General features: G+C 42.3%; 1 protein-coding gene across 2 annotated transcripts in view; it reads right to left on the bottom strand.

Moving 5' to 3' along the window:
* Window positions 1-16,976, bottom strand: part of ALDH1A2 (aldehyde dehydrogenase 1 family member A2) — a 55,257-nt gene that overhangs the window by 35,324 nt on the left and 2,957 nt on the right. The window contains exon 1 of one of the 2 annotated variants that reach the window (XM_026045696.1): window positions 16,590-16,749. The exons of the other annotated variant lie outside the window; for it this stretch is intronic. Coding sequence (XP_025901481.1) covers window positions 16,590-16,706 — 117 coding nt within the window. The 5' untranslated portion in view covers window positions 16,707-16,749. Of the gene's footprint in view, window positions 1-16,589; window positions 16,750-16,976 lie in introns of those variants that run through there. 2 annotated transcript variants of the gene reach the window in all.

Here is a 16,976-nt window from a genome sequence, read left to right as displayed (position 1 = left end):
GGCGCTCGCAGCGCGCACTTAATGACACTCGCTGGCGGTGGGGGACACAACCATCGGAGAGGCATGCAAAAAATCCAGCAGCATCATTTCCCTTGGTAAATATTTCATAACACCACAGATACTGGGCACCTGTGCCTTAGTCTGGTCAGGAAATTTCATATCCTTTCCCATCTCAGCAACTTCATTTCCTCTGCTTTGGAAACATTTCAAGAGTCCTAACGATTAGTGCAATTGCGAGGGGATGAAGTGGAAGGGATCGCCAATCAGAGGTGCAGCATGTTTATTTTCTCAAGCTTTGTTTTCCTTCGCTTTTATGGCTGCCTTGCTACAACATCTCCCTCCTGCACTAGCCCACGGGGCGCTCCCGGGGCAGCAGCTGCCGGCAGCCCCAGCGAGGCTGGGCGGGAGCGGGTGTTAGGAGAGCAGGAGGCAGCACCAGCCACATCCAGGACAGGGACGTGATTGATCAGCACCCCCCTTGGATTTATCTCTACACTGGGGCTTGCTTAGGCGAGCAGCGAGAGCGCTGAACTCTGTCAGCATCCTCAGCCCCCGTGCGAGGGGCCACCCGTGAGCACAGCAGCCTCCCCACATTCACAGCACCCAGGCCCCTTCCCGCGGGCAGCAACGCCCGCCAGCACCGCAGCCTCGCACAGCGAGGGGGCTGTCAGGCCGCAGCTCTTGTGGCAGGAGCCCCTTCAAGCGCGGCCAGGCTGGGCTGGCGCAGGGAGAGCGGCACTGAGCGTGGCTCAGGTGGCTCCTGGCAGGCAGCTGCGCACAGAGCGGCTTCCAGCCGCTAGGGGTCCAGCCCCAGCCCCATCCCGCTGGTGGGAACCAAGCAGGCCCAGCGGGAGCTGGATCTGGCCCCAGGGATGGATGGGTGATGGGGGCAGCAGGCAGAGCTGGGAGGAAGGGGGCACTGCCCTGGGAGCTAAACTTAGTTCACTGGGACTGACACCAGCTCCAGGATCTACAAAGGGCAAACCAAAACAAAATGTCCTGCTTTTTCTTTAGATGTTTTGTTAACATCTTAGTTCATTTTGCCTCCTTCCCCTAAAAGAAATTATTTTTCCAATTCCCATTCAGACCCCAGGGCAGGGAGGCTGATGTCCCAGCTTCTAGACAAACTGTCTGAGATGGAGGTTTCCTTCATTGACTCAAGGCTGAAGTTTACTGAGCCAGCTGGCAGCTTCAGATATCACAAAGGTGCGGCGGCAGGAGCACAGAAGCGGCAATGGCCTGGAAATGCGCTCCCTGCCCACACAGCGGTACCTGCAAATCTGGTGCTGTTTGTGCAAGCTGGGTCACGTGCCAAGTGCGTGCGGTGCACAGGAGAGCAGCCCATCTGCCCTTCTGCATAAAACCTGCAAGCAGCAGGCCCTGACCGAGTCTGGGAGATGAGAAGCAGCCCTTGGCCCAAGTGGCGCTCAGCTCCGACGCCAACCCAGGGCTCCACCAGGCTGGCTGCGCACGGGGATTCRTCGAGGGCAGCAGGGGCCCAGCAGCCACACAGAGCCACCCACCGTGGGGCAGGGGCTGTGGGGCCGCCCAGGGGCACTGGCCATCAGCCCGGCTGCCACTCACGGCCCTGACGTGCTGGGGATGGGGACAGACACACAGAGCCGCTGCCCCTCAGAGCAGCATCGGGGAGCCAGAAGGGCTGGAAGCTCCCGCAAGGCAGCCAGGCAAGTGCAACACAACACAATTTTACTGCCCTCCATTCCAGCACAGGTCCCTCGCACCAAACGCCTGTCCTGCCTAGCATCCTGCCTAATTAGTCCTGGGCCTTTCTGGGAGCCGCTCTGCTCTCTGCAAGGGCAGGGCATCAGACGGGAAACCTGCCTGGTTTATTTTCTAAGCTGTAGGGGGCATCCATTTGAAGAAACACCCAGCTTATCTAAACGTTTTTGTTTGTATGATTTTGAGTTTTAGGAGGTTTGAGTAATTAGTGGACGAGATTAAATAAGTCTTAACAACATGCCYGGGCAGGCTTGCTTTGCTTGTGTGGGATTTTTCTTTTTTTTTCTGCAAGTATTTCCTGCATGGACTCAGGCTGCCAGGCAGTGATTATGCTCTTTTCTAGTTTGGTTTCTCACCGTGCCACATGGTGATGTAGCATCCGTTTTTTCAGCTCAGTCTCATTAAACAGATTATTTTGCTGCTGGTTCTCCATGAAAATTAATCCAAAGAGAAAAAAAAAAAAAAAAAAAAAAACAGATCACATTATCTGTTACACTGTACCCATCACAAACACTTCATTTGTTTTGGTTGTCTTATTACAATCGGGGGGGGGGAGGGGGGGAACAACTTTACTTACAGCACACAAAGGCTTTCCTCCAAGTAGTTTCTACTTTTTCAATTAATGAAATTTCTCTGATGCTAGTAGCACAATACAGCAGTAATAACATTTTCTCATAGCCCAAGCAATATTTCACATATCCCTAAGAAATGAAGCTCCCAAACATCAGTCACCCTTTCACTTGTACGGCTCCCAACAGCTGCTCGAGAAAAACACCCTCCGCCTTGCTCTGCAAGGCATCACAAAACACTGCTGCCGAGGCTGGGTGCTAAAAATTAAGTGTGCTCTAGATCTCCACTGATAACAAGGATATCACAAATGGTCTGGGCAAGGGCAGCAGCGTTTTTATGGAGCACGACCCTCTGCTTGACTGCATTTACTGCAACTTCGAAATGAAATAATGAAAGATTTCTAAAAATCCATTAAGTCAGGAGTGAAGGGAGGGAGTATTTCTTTACAGAATCAATTCTAAGCTGTCATTGGGCTTTAATGAAGTTGTGGCTATTAAGAACTTGATCCTAGAAACCCTTCCACCAGGAGCTCTCATTAAGGCTGTGGGAATGAGGAGGGGTTTGTACAAACAAATCTAATATTGATCTGTGTAGTTTTCCTGTGTTGTGCCTAGCCTGTGCAATGCAGGTTATGTGTGTACATTATGTTTAACAACAACAAAATAAAGCAATTCATTTATTTCTATGAGAAACACATTCTGCCATTTAAAAGATTGTGGCAGATCATTTGTAGTTATTTGCTGTTTTAAATGTTCATCTCCAAAGAACAAATTCTCACTTACTAATTAGCTATGCTTACTTACTATGCTATACTTACTCCTACTAATATCACCACCACTACAAGCGACACATAAAAATACAGCAGACGAGCTTATTTCGACTTAAAAGCTCCATCTGAGAAAAGTACTTTATAACTACACATGAGAAATTGCTGGAATGTCAACTTCATTTGCAGCGGCCCCTTATGGCCTGATCACCCTCCCTAGCACAATAAATCACTGGTGAGATCCTTACCTTAACACGTTTGATCTCAGCTCAGCAAGACTTGGTTTTGATGTGAAGAACTCCAGATCTGTTAGGTCAGAGACAAATAGCAGAGGCACTGACCTGCAAAGCGCTAACTCTGTGTTAGACCCAAGTGAGCAGCCCCGAGCTCCCGGGAAGTTTGCCCTCACTTGTGCRCTGCCAGCATCTGAATATTAGAGCATTTTGCTAAATGCTACCCAGTGACATCTCCTTTGGTGTCATTTCACACATACAGATTCCACAAAAATAAAAGGAAGGAATATATAAAAAAAGCCAATTACCTGAGAAGCATTCCCTTAGATAAACTGTTCTAATTTTCTACACTTCAGGCTATGTGAAATCAAACTGAGTATTTATCAGATTGTTTAGTTAATTTGCATAAAAGGCTTGCACAGTCCCTTCCACCTAAACCACGCTTACTAATACATACCACAAATAATGATATTCACCAGTACATTCAACAAGGTACGTGACCATACACACTTTTTTGTACATGTAACTTCAGGCTAGTCCTAGAAAAGAAAGAGCCATCTTGCAAAGTCTGCATTCAAAGTCTAAGCTTTCACAAAGACTAGACACTGCTCAGTTTCACAGACTTGGCCACCAAACTTACCCTGGTTAAAGAGTCGCTTATCTCTGGGATAGTAAGCAGGAGTGTTAGCCTACCAGAAAACTGGAGGTTCTTAATGGGCTTTGGGGGAAAATAGCTTTGCATCATCAGCATCAAGTTAAAACACATTAAGTACCCACTTACAACATCGGGATTAACACTTATGACATCTTTGGTGAAAGCCTTTAAAACAAATCGTTGTGTTTGCTAGAAGAAGCTGCAAGATAACAATTCCCAGAAGTCTAATTTACAAACCTTTTTGCTCTTCAAGAAGATGCTAAGGAGCAAAACACCTCTCCTCTGATTAACCACCACGGTGAAATCCCTCCCTTAGGCTGCAAATGGGAACTATTCTTTTCAATAAGGAGGCTTAGGAAATCTTGATTTATCTACTTCTGGACAAAATAAACTTTTAGCTAAATCCCTTTGCCTCAGGACCCAGTTCTGTTCTCTAGTTGTTTCTGTTGATGAGCCATTGGTTTTGCATATACAAAACTGGAACAGGCCATTTGACTTTCTATTATCCATAGGAGAAGTTGAGAAGAACTGGGCTTAAGCTGTCGAAGGATCCTGCTGTGCCTGGACACCTAACAAATTTACACCCCAAAGTACACAGGGGTGCTAAGACTAAAATTGGATGCGAAGTGTTCTTGTAAGAGCTGATTACAGTTCCAAGCAAATAAAACACTTCAGGATATAACAAAATAATGCCAATATTTCACAGAGTTTAGTGTTTTTATATATGATTGGTGAGCTTTTCCTCACAGAAATATGGGCCTGCATGAAAAATGAGCTCTTCTATTTACCCTTAAATAGAAGCAGACCAATAACTYTGAGTGTGTAAATTAAAAACATGACCCTCACCTTTTGCCAAGCATTGAAAACATGGACTAAGGCAAACTGACTATGCAGAAATTTCCTTAAACAAGCCAAGGAGGTTATAAGTTCCGTCAATAAAAAGCCTTCCTTAAAAACAAATGTTTATATATGTAATTCTGAGAGCTCTTCCACTTCCTTCAAGATTCCTGTCTCTCTTCCTCTTTCTAATGGACTCCCCTTTCTCTCTGTGACGGGAGCAGAAGTGGCCAAACCTCATTAGCCTCGCTGCTGTTACAGGACAGGATTTACGCTCAGTGCAGCGAACACAGGGGCACATGATGACTACGTGGCTAAAAGCACCATCAAGACCTTTAATCTGAGAAAATTTTCACCTACACAGTACAGATACTCTCAACATGTAAAGGCATGAAAAGCAGTATTAACTACAGCTAATACATGTTGTCCAATGCCTCACTTTCTTTAAGGACTATATTAATAACTAGCCATTTGTGAAGGTTAATTTGATGCAACCTTTGGCTGTTATCTGGTATAAGATATGTCACCAATTCAATCCATTAAGTAATAACTAAGCTCTCGTGGGACCGAGCTGAAGTAAAACGTTGTTATTCCAGGTTCACTGCTCTTAGTCTCCCTGAAGGTCACTTAGGCAAACAGCTGGAAGAGCTTACTACAAAGGTTCTAGTCATAGGGAACCACTCCAGGAAAGCAGGTAAAAGCTTCTAACCAGGAAATCGGTTATCAAGGATCAAGGTCCTAATGCTCCTTCCAGGAGAGGGATGAAGTGAGGCAGGCAAGAGCCTGAGCACACGTGTATTTCAGCTAAAAGAATTCAAATGTCAAAAGCAAACATCTTGGCTGATATGAAACCTAAGCAAAGACTCACATTTYCATCCATGTGCAACTATGACTTGCTAAATACGTACACTAAAAGGAAAGAAAAAGCATGAGACACTCAGCAGTTCTATTCGACCCTGTGGCAGCAGAAGAGACGCAGTGACGCTGGGGACGTGGCTGGGCTGCCTCGCTGCACAGGCAGCTCCCGCCGTCACCCACGGAGCACAGCCCTCCCTCGCCCTCTGCCTTTGCCCAAGCGCCTGCCCAGAACTCAGGGCAACAACCTGGACTGTGAGTATTCTCTCCACACTGCACCCTGGGGGATATTGCTCATCCTAAAGGAAAAGCGCACAGGGGAGCAGCTTCGCTGGAGCTCCTTACGCAGAGGGGTCTCGCAGCAGGCAGGATGTCGCCTCTGATCAGCGCTCAAGGCAGGCCAGGCACAGCTGGTGCTCCCAGCGATACGGAAAGAGAGAAAAGAGCACGAAGAAAGGGAAAACCAGACTGTGTGCATAGACGCAGCTGAGCACAAAGAAAAGTGTATAATTAGTACCATATATAATTGTTCACATGCATCCACATATAAACACTGGCTCTGATATTCATCCATATTTCCATTTCCCAGAATAGTACAGAAAAACAGGTTTCCTCTCCTAGGAGTCTGGCTGGTTTAGCAAGAGATCCTGCCTCTGACACTGACCTACTGTCTGCCTTTGAGTTAGTCATGGTTACACTCCCACAGCTCTGAGCTTCCCCATCTGTGAAGCAGCCTTGTTGCGAGTTATACAGAGATGCTGAATCAATTAATGTTTTCTGAAAGCTCTGGACAGAAGGAGCGGAATATTGTCACTTGCAGTGCAGTGATGCTGGCTAAATGTAACAAATGGAGTTTAAAATCACTGTCAGAGGGCTGGACCACCAGGGCTCGGTCATCGCTGGCACAATTAAGGCATGTAGTGTTGCAGCCACCAGCCTCAGTCGTAGACAGACAAGTGTGAAAGCAGAAGCTGATCTTCACCTCGCAGGACAACAGCATCTTCCAGAAGTCAAAAAGGCAGAAGAGACTGTTAAGTAGCTCTGTAAGGAAAGTGCGATTAAGGTAAGAGGAGAAGGACCAACAAAGTATCACCACTGATGGAAAAGGGAGTGAAAGCTTAGCCAGACCTACTGAAAGGAAAAAAAAAAATGTGCATTTTCTTGAGGCTTGCAATGGGTGCACCAGTACAGGACTGCTGCAAACATATGCTGTTTGGTAGGAGAAAATAAGATATTCCTCTTGAACTAGAAGGGCAGGTGGCAATTTCCTGATTAGCCTCTAACTACTCAGACTAACTCAGACTAYTTCCGTTACAACTGAAAAAGCACATGAGGAAATAGAAAATGTTACGTTATGATATGTTGGTAAGCTTTGAAAATACTCAGTGCTTTTATGCCCAGATGTAAAGAACATTTAGCGTAAACTCTGATTACATTTCAAATTACAGTCTGAAGTGCTTAAAAAATCCTATGCATCCAACTTTCAGTTAATGCCTCTTCACAAAGCTCTGACAGATTAAACAAGTATTAAATCCAGTTTAAACACAATTTCTATTTCAAAGACTTTTCACACTGGCAAAGTGGAAAATGAGAATGAGGTGCCATGCCATGGCAGTTCTTTAGTAAAAACAAACAAACAAAAAGCCTTTAGCAGGCTTTTCAACTAATTACATGATAGTTTTCATCTAAGTCATCTCATGGTTAAGAAATAAAAGTACAAGTACAAACCAGCATAAGAAACCTAAGTGTTAAAGATCGGTGATCTGGACTTTATCACGGAGAGAAAAAAAGATAGCATTTTTGAACGCAGGGCAGTGAGGAGTATCTGTGGCATGCCATGAGTTCTAGCTATAAACTACACAGGGAGGACAAGTCAGGCTGCAAGGCTGGGGGAGTAGCAGTGTGTGTGTGTCTGGGTCTGTGCAATCCCATAGACAGTCCACGGAAAAGAAACATTTGGTAGGGAGAGGGGTAACACAGACCCTTTCGTGTAGGGTCAGCTCATGAAGTATGCAGGAGTATAAATGCAGGAGCAAAGTCCTGATTTCTGGATAAACACAGTGGTGCTGGAGTTGGAGTGGAAAATGAACAGGAAGGCAACACTGGTCCAGCAGTAACCTCATATTAGTTGAATGAGAGCTGCTCTGCACGAGCGTCCTGAGAACACGCAGCTCTCTATCCTAATCTAAACAACTTTGACTTAGTCCTGTCAAGGACTAAAAGTTGTGTCTGAGCCCCTGAGAAATGGTAACGACATAAATAATTTCAGCTTCATTCCAGGAGAGAAATATATGAAGAAGCCCTACTCTCTGGGATACTAAACTTCAAGAAGGGCATTTTTTTTTTTAAGAGGAAGTAACTTAGAAACTCCCTGCTTGAAGTAAGGAAATTAAAATCCATTGAATCAGCATGGAGGCTTAAGAATGTGAGAGTGTCAAAGAATATTTGCATTCCCAAGGCTAAACATGGGAAGCAGAAGCAAGAAAATAAATGGAGTGGTTAAATAGAAAGGTATAAGACAAAGCTGGCCAAATAAAAGAGCTAATTTTAAAAGGCAGCAAAATACAAAATGAAAATTAAATGTTGCTACTAGTCACTCTGAAGAAATAAATTATCAAAATGATAAGACAAATAAAATTTCCAAAAGAAGCGTAAGTTTTAAGCTTCCCATAACAACAACAACAACAACAAATCTTAAATGCTTAAATACTGAGGATATTTCCAAAAGGGACGATCATTTAATAGGTTGAATTTGGCTATATGAAAAATACATGACACTTCTGTCCAAAATTAATGAGAGTTGTAAGGCTAAGAGAAGAAAAATAGAGCCACTAGTCTGTACTCTGGAAGGTGACAAGGTGACAGGAAAAATACTTATTCTGGGGACTCGTCTTTACTGAAGCTGTAATAGCAGTTATGTCCCAAACCCCCGAATCATGAGGGAACAAGGCCCCAGCACAGAGCTGCAGAGACCCTCAGGCGGAGGGAGCATGGTTTACATGAAACATAGGCCTGAGGTGCTGACAAGCTGTCCTTGCCTAAGACTGGGTTTAAGATTTCCTGACACATTCAGAGAAGGAAAATAATAGCTTTTATATGCTAATCAAATAACTCTTTGGATAATGGCATCCCATCTTCCTAAAATCTGCCCCTTCACTCAGCACACTTCACTCCCTTCACAATATTTGCACAATATTGAAAGACTGGTAAAAGCTCTGCTCTGGAAGTAAATTAGTTTCATTTTAGAGCAAAGCCTTTTAAATATATGTTCCAAGAGGTAAGGCACTTTCTGACCCATAGTCACAACTGAAGGGTTTTGTTTAATCATTGCTAGCTGAGCAGAGAACAGCACGAGGACAGTGTCAGCCCGGCACCGTCTCTTTATCTGAGCTCAGCATGGGCTGTTCTTACAGGAAGCCTCTGCTACCTTCCAAACGTTTTTTTTCTAGCTAGTTTATTTTGCATATACGAAATCCACACAGAAATTAGCAAAATATATCCTCTCTGCATATATATCCCTCGCCAGCTGCCCCACAGCTCCCCTTTGGGTTCTGAATACAACTTAAAGAGTTTGGTTGTCTACGAATCCTGCACAGGTTTCAGTTCTGTATAATCCAGTGGTCACCATGGTCCCTGTGTTCTAACCCCCAATTAAAATCAACTGAGATTGAACTGACCTTAAACATTTTCACTTGGGTCACAGAACTAGATGTGGATGGTCCTCTGTTCTGAAATACTTTCCCACTTCAGTCCAGCAAAGCTGGCACGTATTACCTTTCAAGTCCTAAGTTAAATCTAGTCCCCTGTGCACTCTGGGAGAGAAATCGACTCCAACAACAAGAATGAAGCCCCTTCTTTCCTCTGCCAGTTGGAGATTATTTCAGCAACACTTCAATGTGGTTTTATGTATCATACTTTCAGTAATGAAATACTCCTACATTTAAAGCTTAGTTACATTGCATTACTTAAAACTGCTGTGTCACGCTTATGCCACTAGAATGTTATTAAAAGCAACAAAAAATACTGGTCAGTAGAAGCTTTTTTGACTAATTCTGAAATACCCAACTTGTTTTTTGGGAAAAATAGAACGGGAACTCCTGTATTCATTTTAATACACACAAAAGCAATGAATGATTGGGTCCTTAGATGACAATATTTTTTTAACTTTGTATTTATGTATTAGGAAGTCTTTGCATTTATATTTGTGCTACGTTTTTTGTGTTTCAGTAGGGATGCCAACACTTGTCTGAGCATTCTTTTCTACAATTTTTAATCCTTACACTTACACAATTCATTTATGTATATCTTATATTCACAAATCAGATTTGAATTATAACTTGTTTCAAAGCCCAAGTTCAACTCTTAAAAAAGATTAAAAGTTGTGTTGTTTAAAAGAAGAGAGAGTGAAATGGCAAAATGTTACAGCTTATTCTTAAGAAAAATATCTGCAAACTGCAAGAGGAAAAAAAATATGCCGGATCTGATAAGGAATTTACGATATGAACCACGAACTCATCTTTGTCATTTATCTCCGTAAACCTGTGAGATTTCTTGGAAGATAGTTAGCCAAATGAGGGGCTGAGATGAATCAGTGGATATAATTTATTTAGACTTTAAAAAGGCTTTTGATGATAAAGTCCTTAGCAAGAGGCTATTAAGAAAAGTTAGCAACCATATGGTGAAAGATAAAGTCCTGCCACGGATTAAAAAGTGGTTAAGAGATAAGATAAAAAGACTGGAAATAAATGGATAATTCTCCCTGGAAAGAGGTTAATAGCAAGGTGCCCCTTCATTACTATGACTAGCAATCGATATCTTGGTTCACCTGCTTTTGCAGATCATTAATAGCAAGATACATAGCTTGCAGATAAAAAATATTAATTAGGATTGAAATTAAAGGGTATCTGGGCAACTCAAGGGTAGATGATATTCTCCAGCAATAACAGGAGCAAAGAAACATGTTTGGAAGGAAGGGTTTAACTTACGGATACCAGCATGTTCCAAAGGAGCTGCAGTTTCTGTGGGGAGCTTATTGAAGGCACCTGTTAATTACCGCATTGAGGAGGAAAATGGCAAGGGCTCCACTCCCAGAACAAAGGAGCTCATAGCAGAGAGTAACTTCAAACTGGCAGAGCCCACTGAGGCCTAGGGGGAACAGCTCTGCACTGCTATAGAGATGAACCGCCTGGCTGGAGCCTGCCATACATTTTGGACTAAGTGCTGAGAACATGGAAATGCACCAGGTGTGATTAACTTCTATGGCAAGAGTCTCTAAGGATGGGATGGAATGGAGAAGAGAGTTATTTCTGTCAGAAGGAACGTGTGTTCAAGACGTATATTCTAACTCAGTCCAATAGCTAAGGTCAATACAGGTAGCAAGAGATCTTGGATCAAATACTTGCTTGGTCTGGCATCTTGAGTATTCTTGGAACAGAGATTTGGATCCTTCTTTTCCACATGACCTAACCACTGGGCTATCAAATTGATCTCTATAATAATAACAATAATAAATACTTAGAATGATTGGATTTCCAACAGGAAAGAGTGAGAGACTTTCTTGAAGGATGGCCAAAGACACTGCTGGACAGCATTCTGAATTGGGATGTATCACCATCAGAAAGTACGGATTCACATTCAAGTTCTCACTCTGGTTCTGAGGAGCGACACGAATTTGGCTCTTCTCCAGCTTAGGCAAGTCCTCTGATCACTACCGAGCTCATGGTTATGCTGGTAGGGCAATAAATATATACATCTTTTATACTGGGAAATTGGAATCATTGATATTTTTGCAATATGGAAAGAACATTTGTTGCAGAGCTCTACCTCTCACTATATCATCTGACCTCATACACTGGACAATGAGAAGGAAATTTTCCCCACAATCCCTATGTTCCCTATAGCATTATATGCCCGGAAGCAATTATATGGTTTGGATTTTCCTCAAAATATTCAGTCCTGGGCATGCTAAGAAGCCACTACTACACAGCAACCCACTCTGTTATCTAGTAATTATCTACAGTAGTTCTCTAGTATGGAGCAGTTTCAGCAAGGTAGTTTCTGTGTTTTAATATTCTCAAAATAGACATGGTTATAGCAGATACATTCAAGTAGGCAAAGGCAGTAGACTGGGTTATGACCAAGACTGCAATTGTTTTGTGATCCTTCATACAAAATCTGGGCAAATCTGGGTTGCGCAAAATGCCTTACAGGTTTGGGAAAGGTGAAAAGAATCATATATTCAGGCTATTCAACAGAAGGAAATGCCTGAGTAGTTTGCTATTGCTATATGGATTGTAATACTAACCACAATGTATGCACAGACTAGAACAGTTTAAACTGCAGGTTCAAACTAAAGTAAATCTACATACAATATATACCCTAAAACTTCATAGATGAGGATACAGAAAGATATATCAAGTGTCAGCATCAGATGTTGCCGTGTTCCGCACACAAAAAAAGTAGTTATTCTATTTGTCCTCCTTTCATGCAACCATCTCTGATTTTCTCTGTCCCATCTTTTGCATTTACATAGTACTCTGAGAGCTAATCCAAAATGCTAGCTAATTGCTTCAGTTCAAGTCTCAGTTACTGAATTTGACTTCAAAATCAAGATGTTGAAATAGTGAACCCATTTAGGGAGCTGCAGATGGGAATACCATTTATTCTGCACTTACCTGAGTTCTGCCAAAGCTCTGTCATGAGTTCAAAAAATGACAAGATTCTGCTCAATTATTCTAAACAAAATAGATTTCTTGCCTCCTAGCTGAATTTCAGCCTAGAATTTTAACTGGGAAACACATGCACGAAATACTGGGGAAAGGAATTTGTAATAATATTCTGCAACATTCATTTCTGGGTAATGCCAAGAAAGCTCAGTGGGAATGAAAACACAGAAACTTAACAACAAAAGACTTCAAACCAAAATGCTTATTATATTAGAGTTTCAAATGTTTTTCTTACTTCTCATTTGCCCAGAAGCAGTTTGCCCACACTTAATTCAAACTGAAGTTTATGATGTTCTGTTTCATTGCTGGGCAGGCTGACAGTTTGACTATTTACCTGATCTGTGTTTAGGAACTGACCTGCTTTAATCTCTGGTTTAAGGCTAGAGGTGAACCTTTCCACACAGTCATTTTGCAGTAGAATTACTGTAGAATTTCTACACACTGTACAGCCAATAATATAGAAATGTTTCTGTACATCTTCACTGCCACTGCACTGCAACTTCACCCCTTACAGCATCTCTTATGAACAGCTTTCAAACTCTTTACCTCTTCCTCGTGCTCAGGATCAGTCTAAAATCAACTGGCCAGCAGGAAAGAAATGTTACAACATCCAGATGAATTAGTGTCCCCATCATGTTGCAAACTGAGGACAAGTTTGTTCACTCACAGTAACACAAAGCATTGGCAGAAGCTAGGAACAGGACAGTCCCCATGGTCCTTGTTCTGTACTGTGACCTGTCCTTTGAAGTCACCACGACTTGCTAAAGCCACTAAGAAAATACTCCACAGATCATATTTGACGACACCAGAGCAAGGAAGGGCTACATCCTGCAGAAAGACCTTTCCTCCTCAAATGGAGGCAGTTGAGGTTTAAGGGAGAAAAACGCTGCCCAGGGTTTGTCCCTCTGGACGCCTCCATGCCTGCTGGCAGACACTCAATGCTGGGAGTAGAGCAGAGTTTCGGAAGGGTGTGAGAAGGGAGGCACTGGCGGAGCCTGGCATCCCCAGATGTCCCCAGGCAGCTGCCAGGCTCCATCCGCTCCGGGACGTGCTTGCCCTGCACAGCAGGCGATGGGTGCATCTTCACCCAGCTTCTCCCTGGGGCTGATCTCCCCCAGCACACACTTCCCAGCAGCCATCGCAGGAGAGCTCCCGGCACATCCTGGAAGCATCGTTTGCTGCCAAGGAGAGGGTCGATCCCCCGCATGCCCTCCTGCTCACAGGCTCCCTTGGGCAGGGGACAGAACTGCCGCAAACTCTTGGCAGCTCTGCAGGACAGTGCTACTGGGCTGCAGAATAGCGCGATTCCACACAGCCAGCACCCCTGCTCTAGGCAAGGGATTCCTCTCCAAATATTGATGTTAAGAAATACAGAATTAAGGATCATCACAACGGAGAGAGATACAATCCTGCACGTAGCAGTTTTACTACTTGCCACCCACAAAGAAGAACTTAACTCTGTAAGCGTGTTTGAACTCTGATCCTCATGTTTGGCTATAATATTTTTGTTTATATCCCATTCATCATGGGTTATTATGCATATCTAATTATTTTTCACAGAGACCATGTGGAGGCAGTATGTACATTTCTTTGTACAGCTACTGTTGTACATTTCAAATAAGAACTACACATCAAATTTTCATCACATTAATTAGACAATTAATACACATTTTTTCTGATCATTTTAGTAAGCTAACCAGAGAAAAATGAAATATTTTTCTATAATCTATAGTAAAAGCAATCTAAACTATCTAAACTATTTTCATAAAATCTGCTAAAAAGATTATACAAATACTACAAATACATGGGCAGTATTTGTTTTATTTACATTCTTAAATTCCTTGAACTAGTATTTCTAAGGATAATATGGTGTTTTAAAGATTAATGAATAACATTTTTTTTTTTCAGTACATGTGAAAAATCTTTACTAAATCTCATTTAGGGATTCCAGGTACTTTTTACATATTTTATCTTTAAAAAAAAAATCATCTTAGCATTTTCCAAATTTTAGAATTCCAGAAATGAAATTTAATTGATAAAACATACTTTTAAAATTCACTTGGTTTAAGAAATGCCCACAGGTACCTTTATTTTTCATAAAGAATTAACTCCCAAATGGTTAAGATTTTACTTTCAGAGACAGCTGTAATAAAGAGCTCAAGAATTCTGAGTCCTGGTTGTGTATTTAAAATTCTCAGCTAACAAGCAAGAGAGAGGCTGCTAGGAATGCTTACAGATGTCTGATTTTACAAGGTTTGGGAGGGGATTTTTGGAGTAAAGTGCTTTAGCCTCATGTTATTTATTGTTTACGGAAGTTGTTTGTCATTTAAGACATGAAACAATCACTCCTCCAAATGAGAGAATCAAGTTACAATCCATTATTTCATTTTTGATTGTTTTTCTTTGTAATAGGTGGGAAAGTGGATCCTGGATAAAAGTCCTGCCCAAGACAAGACTCCTAACTGAAGACTCCAATTATCTATAAATCACTTGTGTTTCCTGCAGAGAAAGAGAAAAGGGAGGGAGGAGAGAGACAGACAGAAAAAGAGAGACAGAGGATGTGCCAAATAAAATATTTGATACCTGTCTTAAACCTAATTTCTCTCAAGAACAGCCAAGAGTTACCCGATATCTCAAAACCAAGTCTAGAAGAAAAAATTTGTTGTTGTTACTGGTTTAGTACTGAAATAAAATAACTTTCTTCCACCTGTTTCATTAGTATAGAATGTGACATCTCATATATTTCTGAGATGATGGCACTATATATTCTGATTTATTAAAGGTTACTATCCATTTTGCATTCTAAAAAAATAGGGAGGTACAATTGCTAATGATGCTTTTTATAAAGGTTTTTAGAATAATTCCTGCAGCTTTAAAACTGAGAAATACAAGTTTACTTACTCTGTACGCTATSATACCAACAAATATTAAAATACTCTGAACACTTCTGAAGCATATTTGATAATAAAAACAGGAATAAACAAAATTCAAGCCAAATGCTATTTGCACTGAATCATTGCTCCCAAAGTGTAATACCATACAGCATCAAATAGCCACTTAATGTATTTAAGCTAACTTCAAATAAATTATATGGAAGAAATCACAAGCATCTTTTAATTTGTATATCACAGTTCTCATTAAAATGTAATGAAATTAAAATAGTTGAGTTTGCTCTGAAACAGTCTTCTAGAACTAGAATAGCTGTAACAAATTAGAAGACAAATTAGTTTTGGCACCCGCTTAAAAAAAAAAAAAGATGAAAAGCTTTTAAAGTGATGATATGGAGGAAAATATTACAATACACTGGCCAGAATGAGTTTTCTATCAGTCCTAAACCTCTTGAAGTTGTATTTCCAGTAGATAAAAATGTTATCACCTCTTTCCAGGGTTGATGTGCTTTACTTTCCTATTAAGTTACTCAGTAATTAGAAACAAAGTCTGACACATTGTAATCTGTTCATACAATACATTTGAAACTTCTCCAACAGGAATGAAATTAGTTCCTTAGTTACAGACGCTAAGGATGCAAAGACTCAAAACATACGAACGAATTTGAAAATTCAAGCTGCATTCACAAACAAATAACTGGTAAATAAAAGCCCATTTTAGTCTACAAAAACTATTCAGTCCTGCTATATACCACAGAAACYCAGCATTCTTTTATACTTTTTTAACACAGACCCAATAGGACAATTCTTAACTCTCCTTTTAAGAGGATAAGTCTTAAAGGTTAGTCAGAAAACACATGCCTTCTTACAATGCTGTTCAAGGGAATATTCAAATATAAAGGAAGTTAGTAAAGAGACCTGTCCCAGAGCTGTAACAACAACCTGGTAGCACTAAGAGTCCTCTAGCAATTATGAGAGTGTCCGTTGGGCTCTCACACCAGGTATTCATGGAGAAAAAAAAAAAAAAAAAAAAAAAAAAAGCAACATTTTTTGATTGAGAAACGCATGTATGTATAGTAACTCCTTCTGATTTATATCAAATGAAAACATCAAAAGTGACACTGCCAGTCTCAACAGTCTCACTTGCTTTTCTATTTTCCAGCATTTTTCTCCAGCTGATTACAAGGTTAAAATAATGTTTTCTTTATTACGGAAAAAATCAAGGCAATTTCTCATCTCCGTACCCAGGTTGGTTGGGGCAGATGGCACCCCATTCCAAGCAGAGCCCTGCTCTGGGAGGCGCACAGGCTCCCAACTTACCTTGGTGTATTTGATTTCCAGGTTGAGAGCAGGAGAAGGCAGCAGATGCAGAGATGCCATGAGGGCTGCGGGATCTGCCTTCAGCTCCCCGGGCATCTCAATCTTACTGGAAGTCATGGTGGCTGGGGGGGGTTTATAGGGCCGGCGAGCCCCCCGCTCGGACCCGCGGGGGCTGCTGCGCTCGGGGCGGCTCGGGCTCCCTCCCCCCTCCCGGGCCGGCTGCAGATGTTGCTCCCGTCCCTGTATATAGGCAGGTGTCAAGCGGGGGCTCTTCTTATTGGACATGGGGCAGAGGCAGGGGGGCAGGTCCGTCCTACCTAGGGCGCGAGCAGCGCAGCCCGCTCCGCCAGCGCCGCCGCGCCCCGACGGCCCCTCCGCGGCGCCCCC

The sequence above is a fragment of the Nothoprocta perdicaria genome, unplaced genomic scaffold (assembly GCF_003342845.1).
Source record: "Nothoprocta perdicaria isolate Ctin4 unplaced genomic scaffold, notPer1 scaffold_41, whole genome shotgun sequence".
Lineage (NCBI taxonomy): Eukaryota > Metazoa > Chordata > Aves > Tinamiformes > Tinamidae > Nothoprocta > Nothoprocta perdicaria.
The sequence above is the reverse complement of the archived record's forward strand: the minus strand, read 5'-3'. Positions and strand labels throughout refer to the sequence as shown.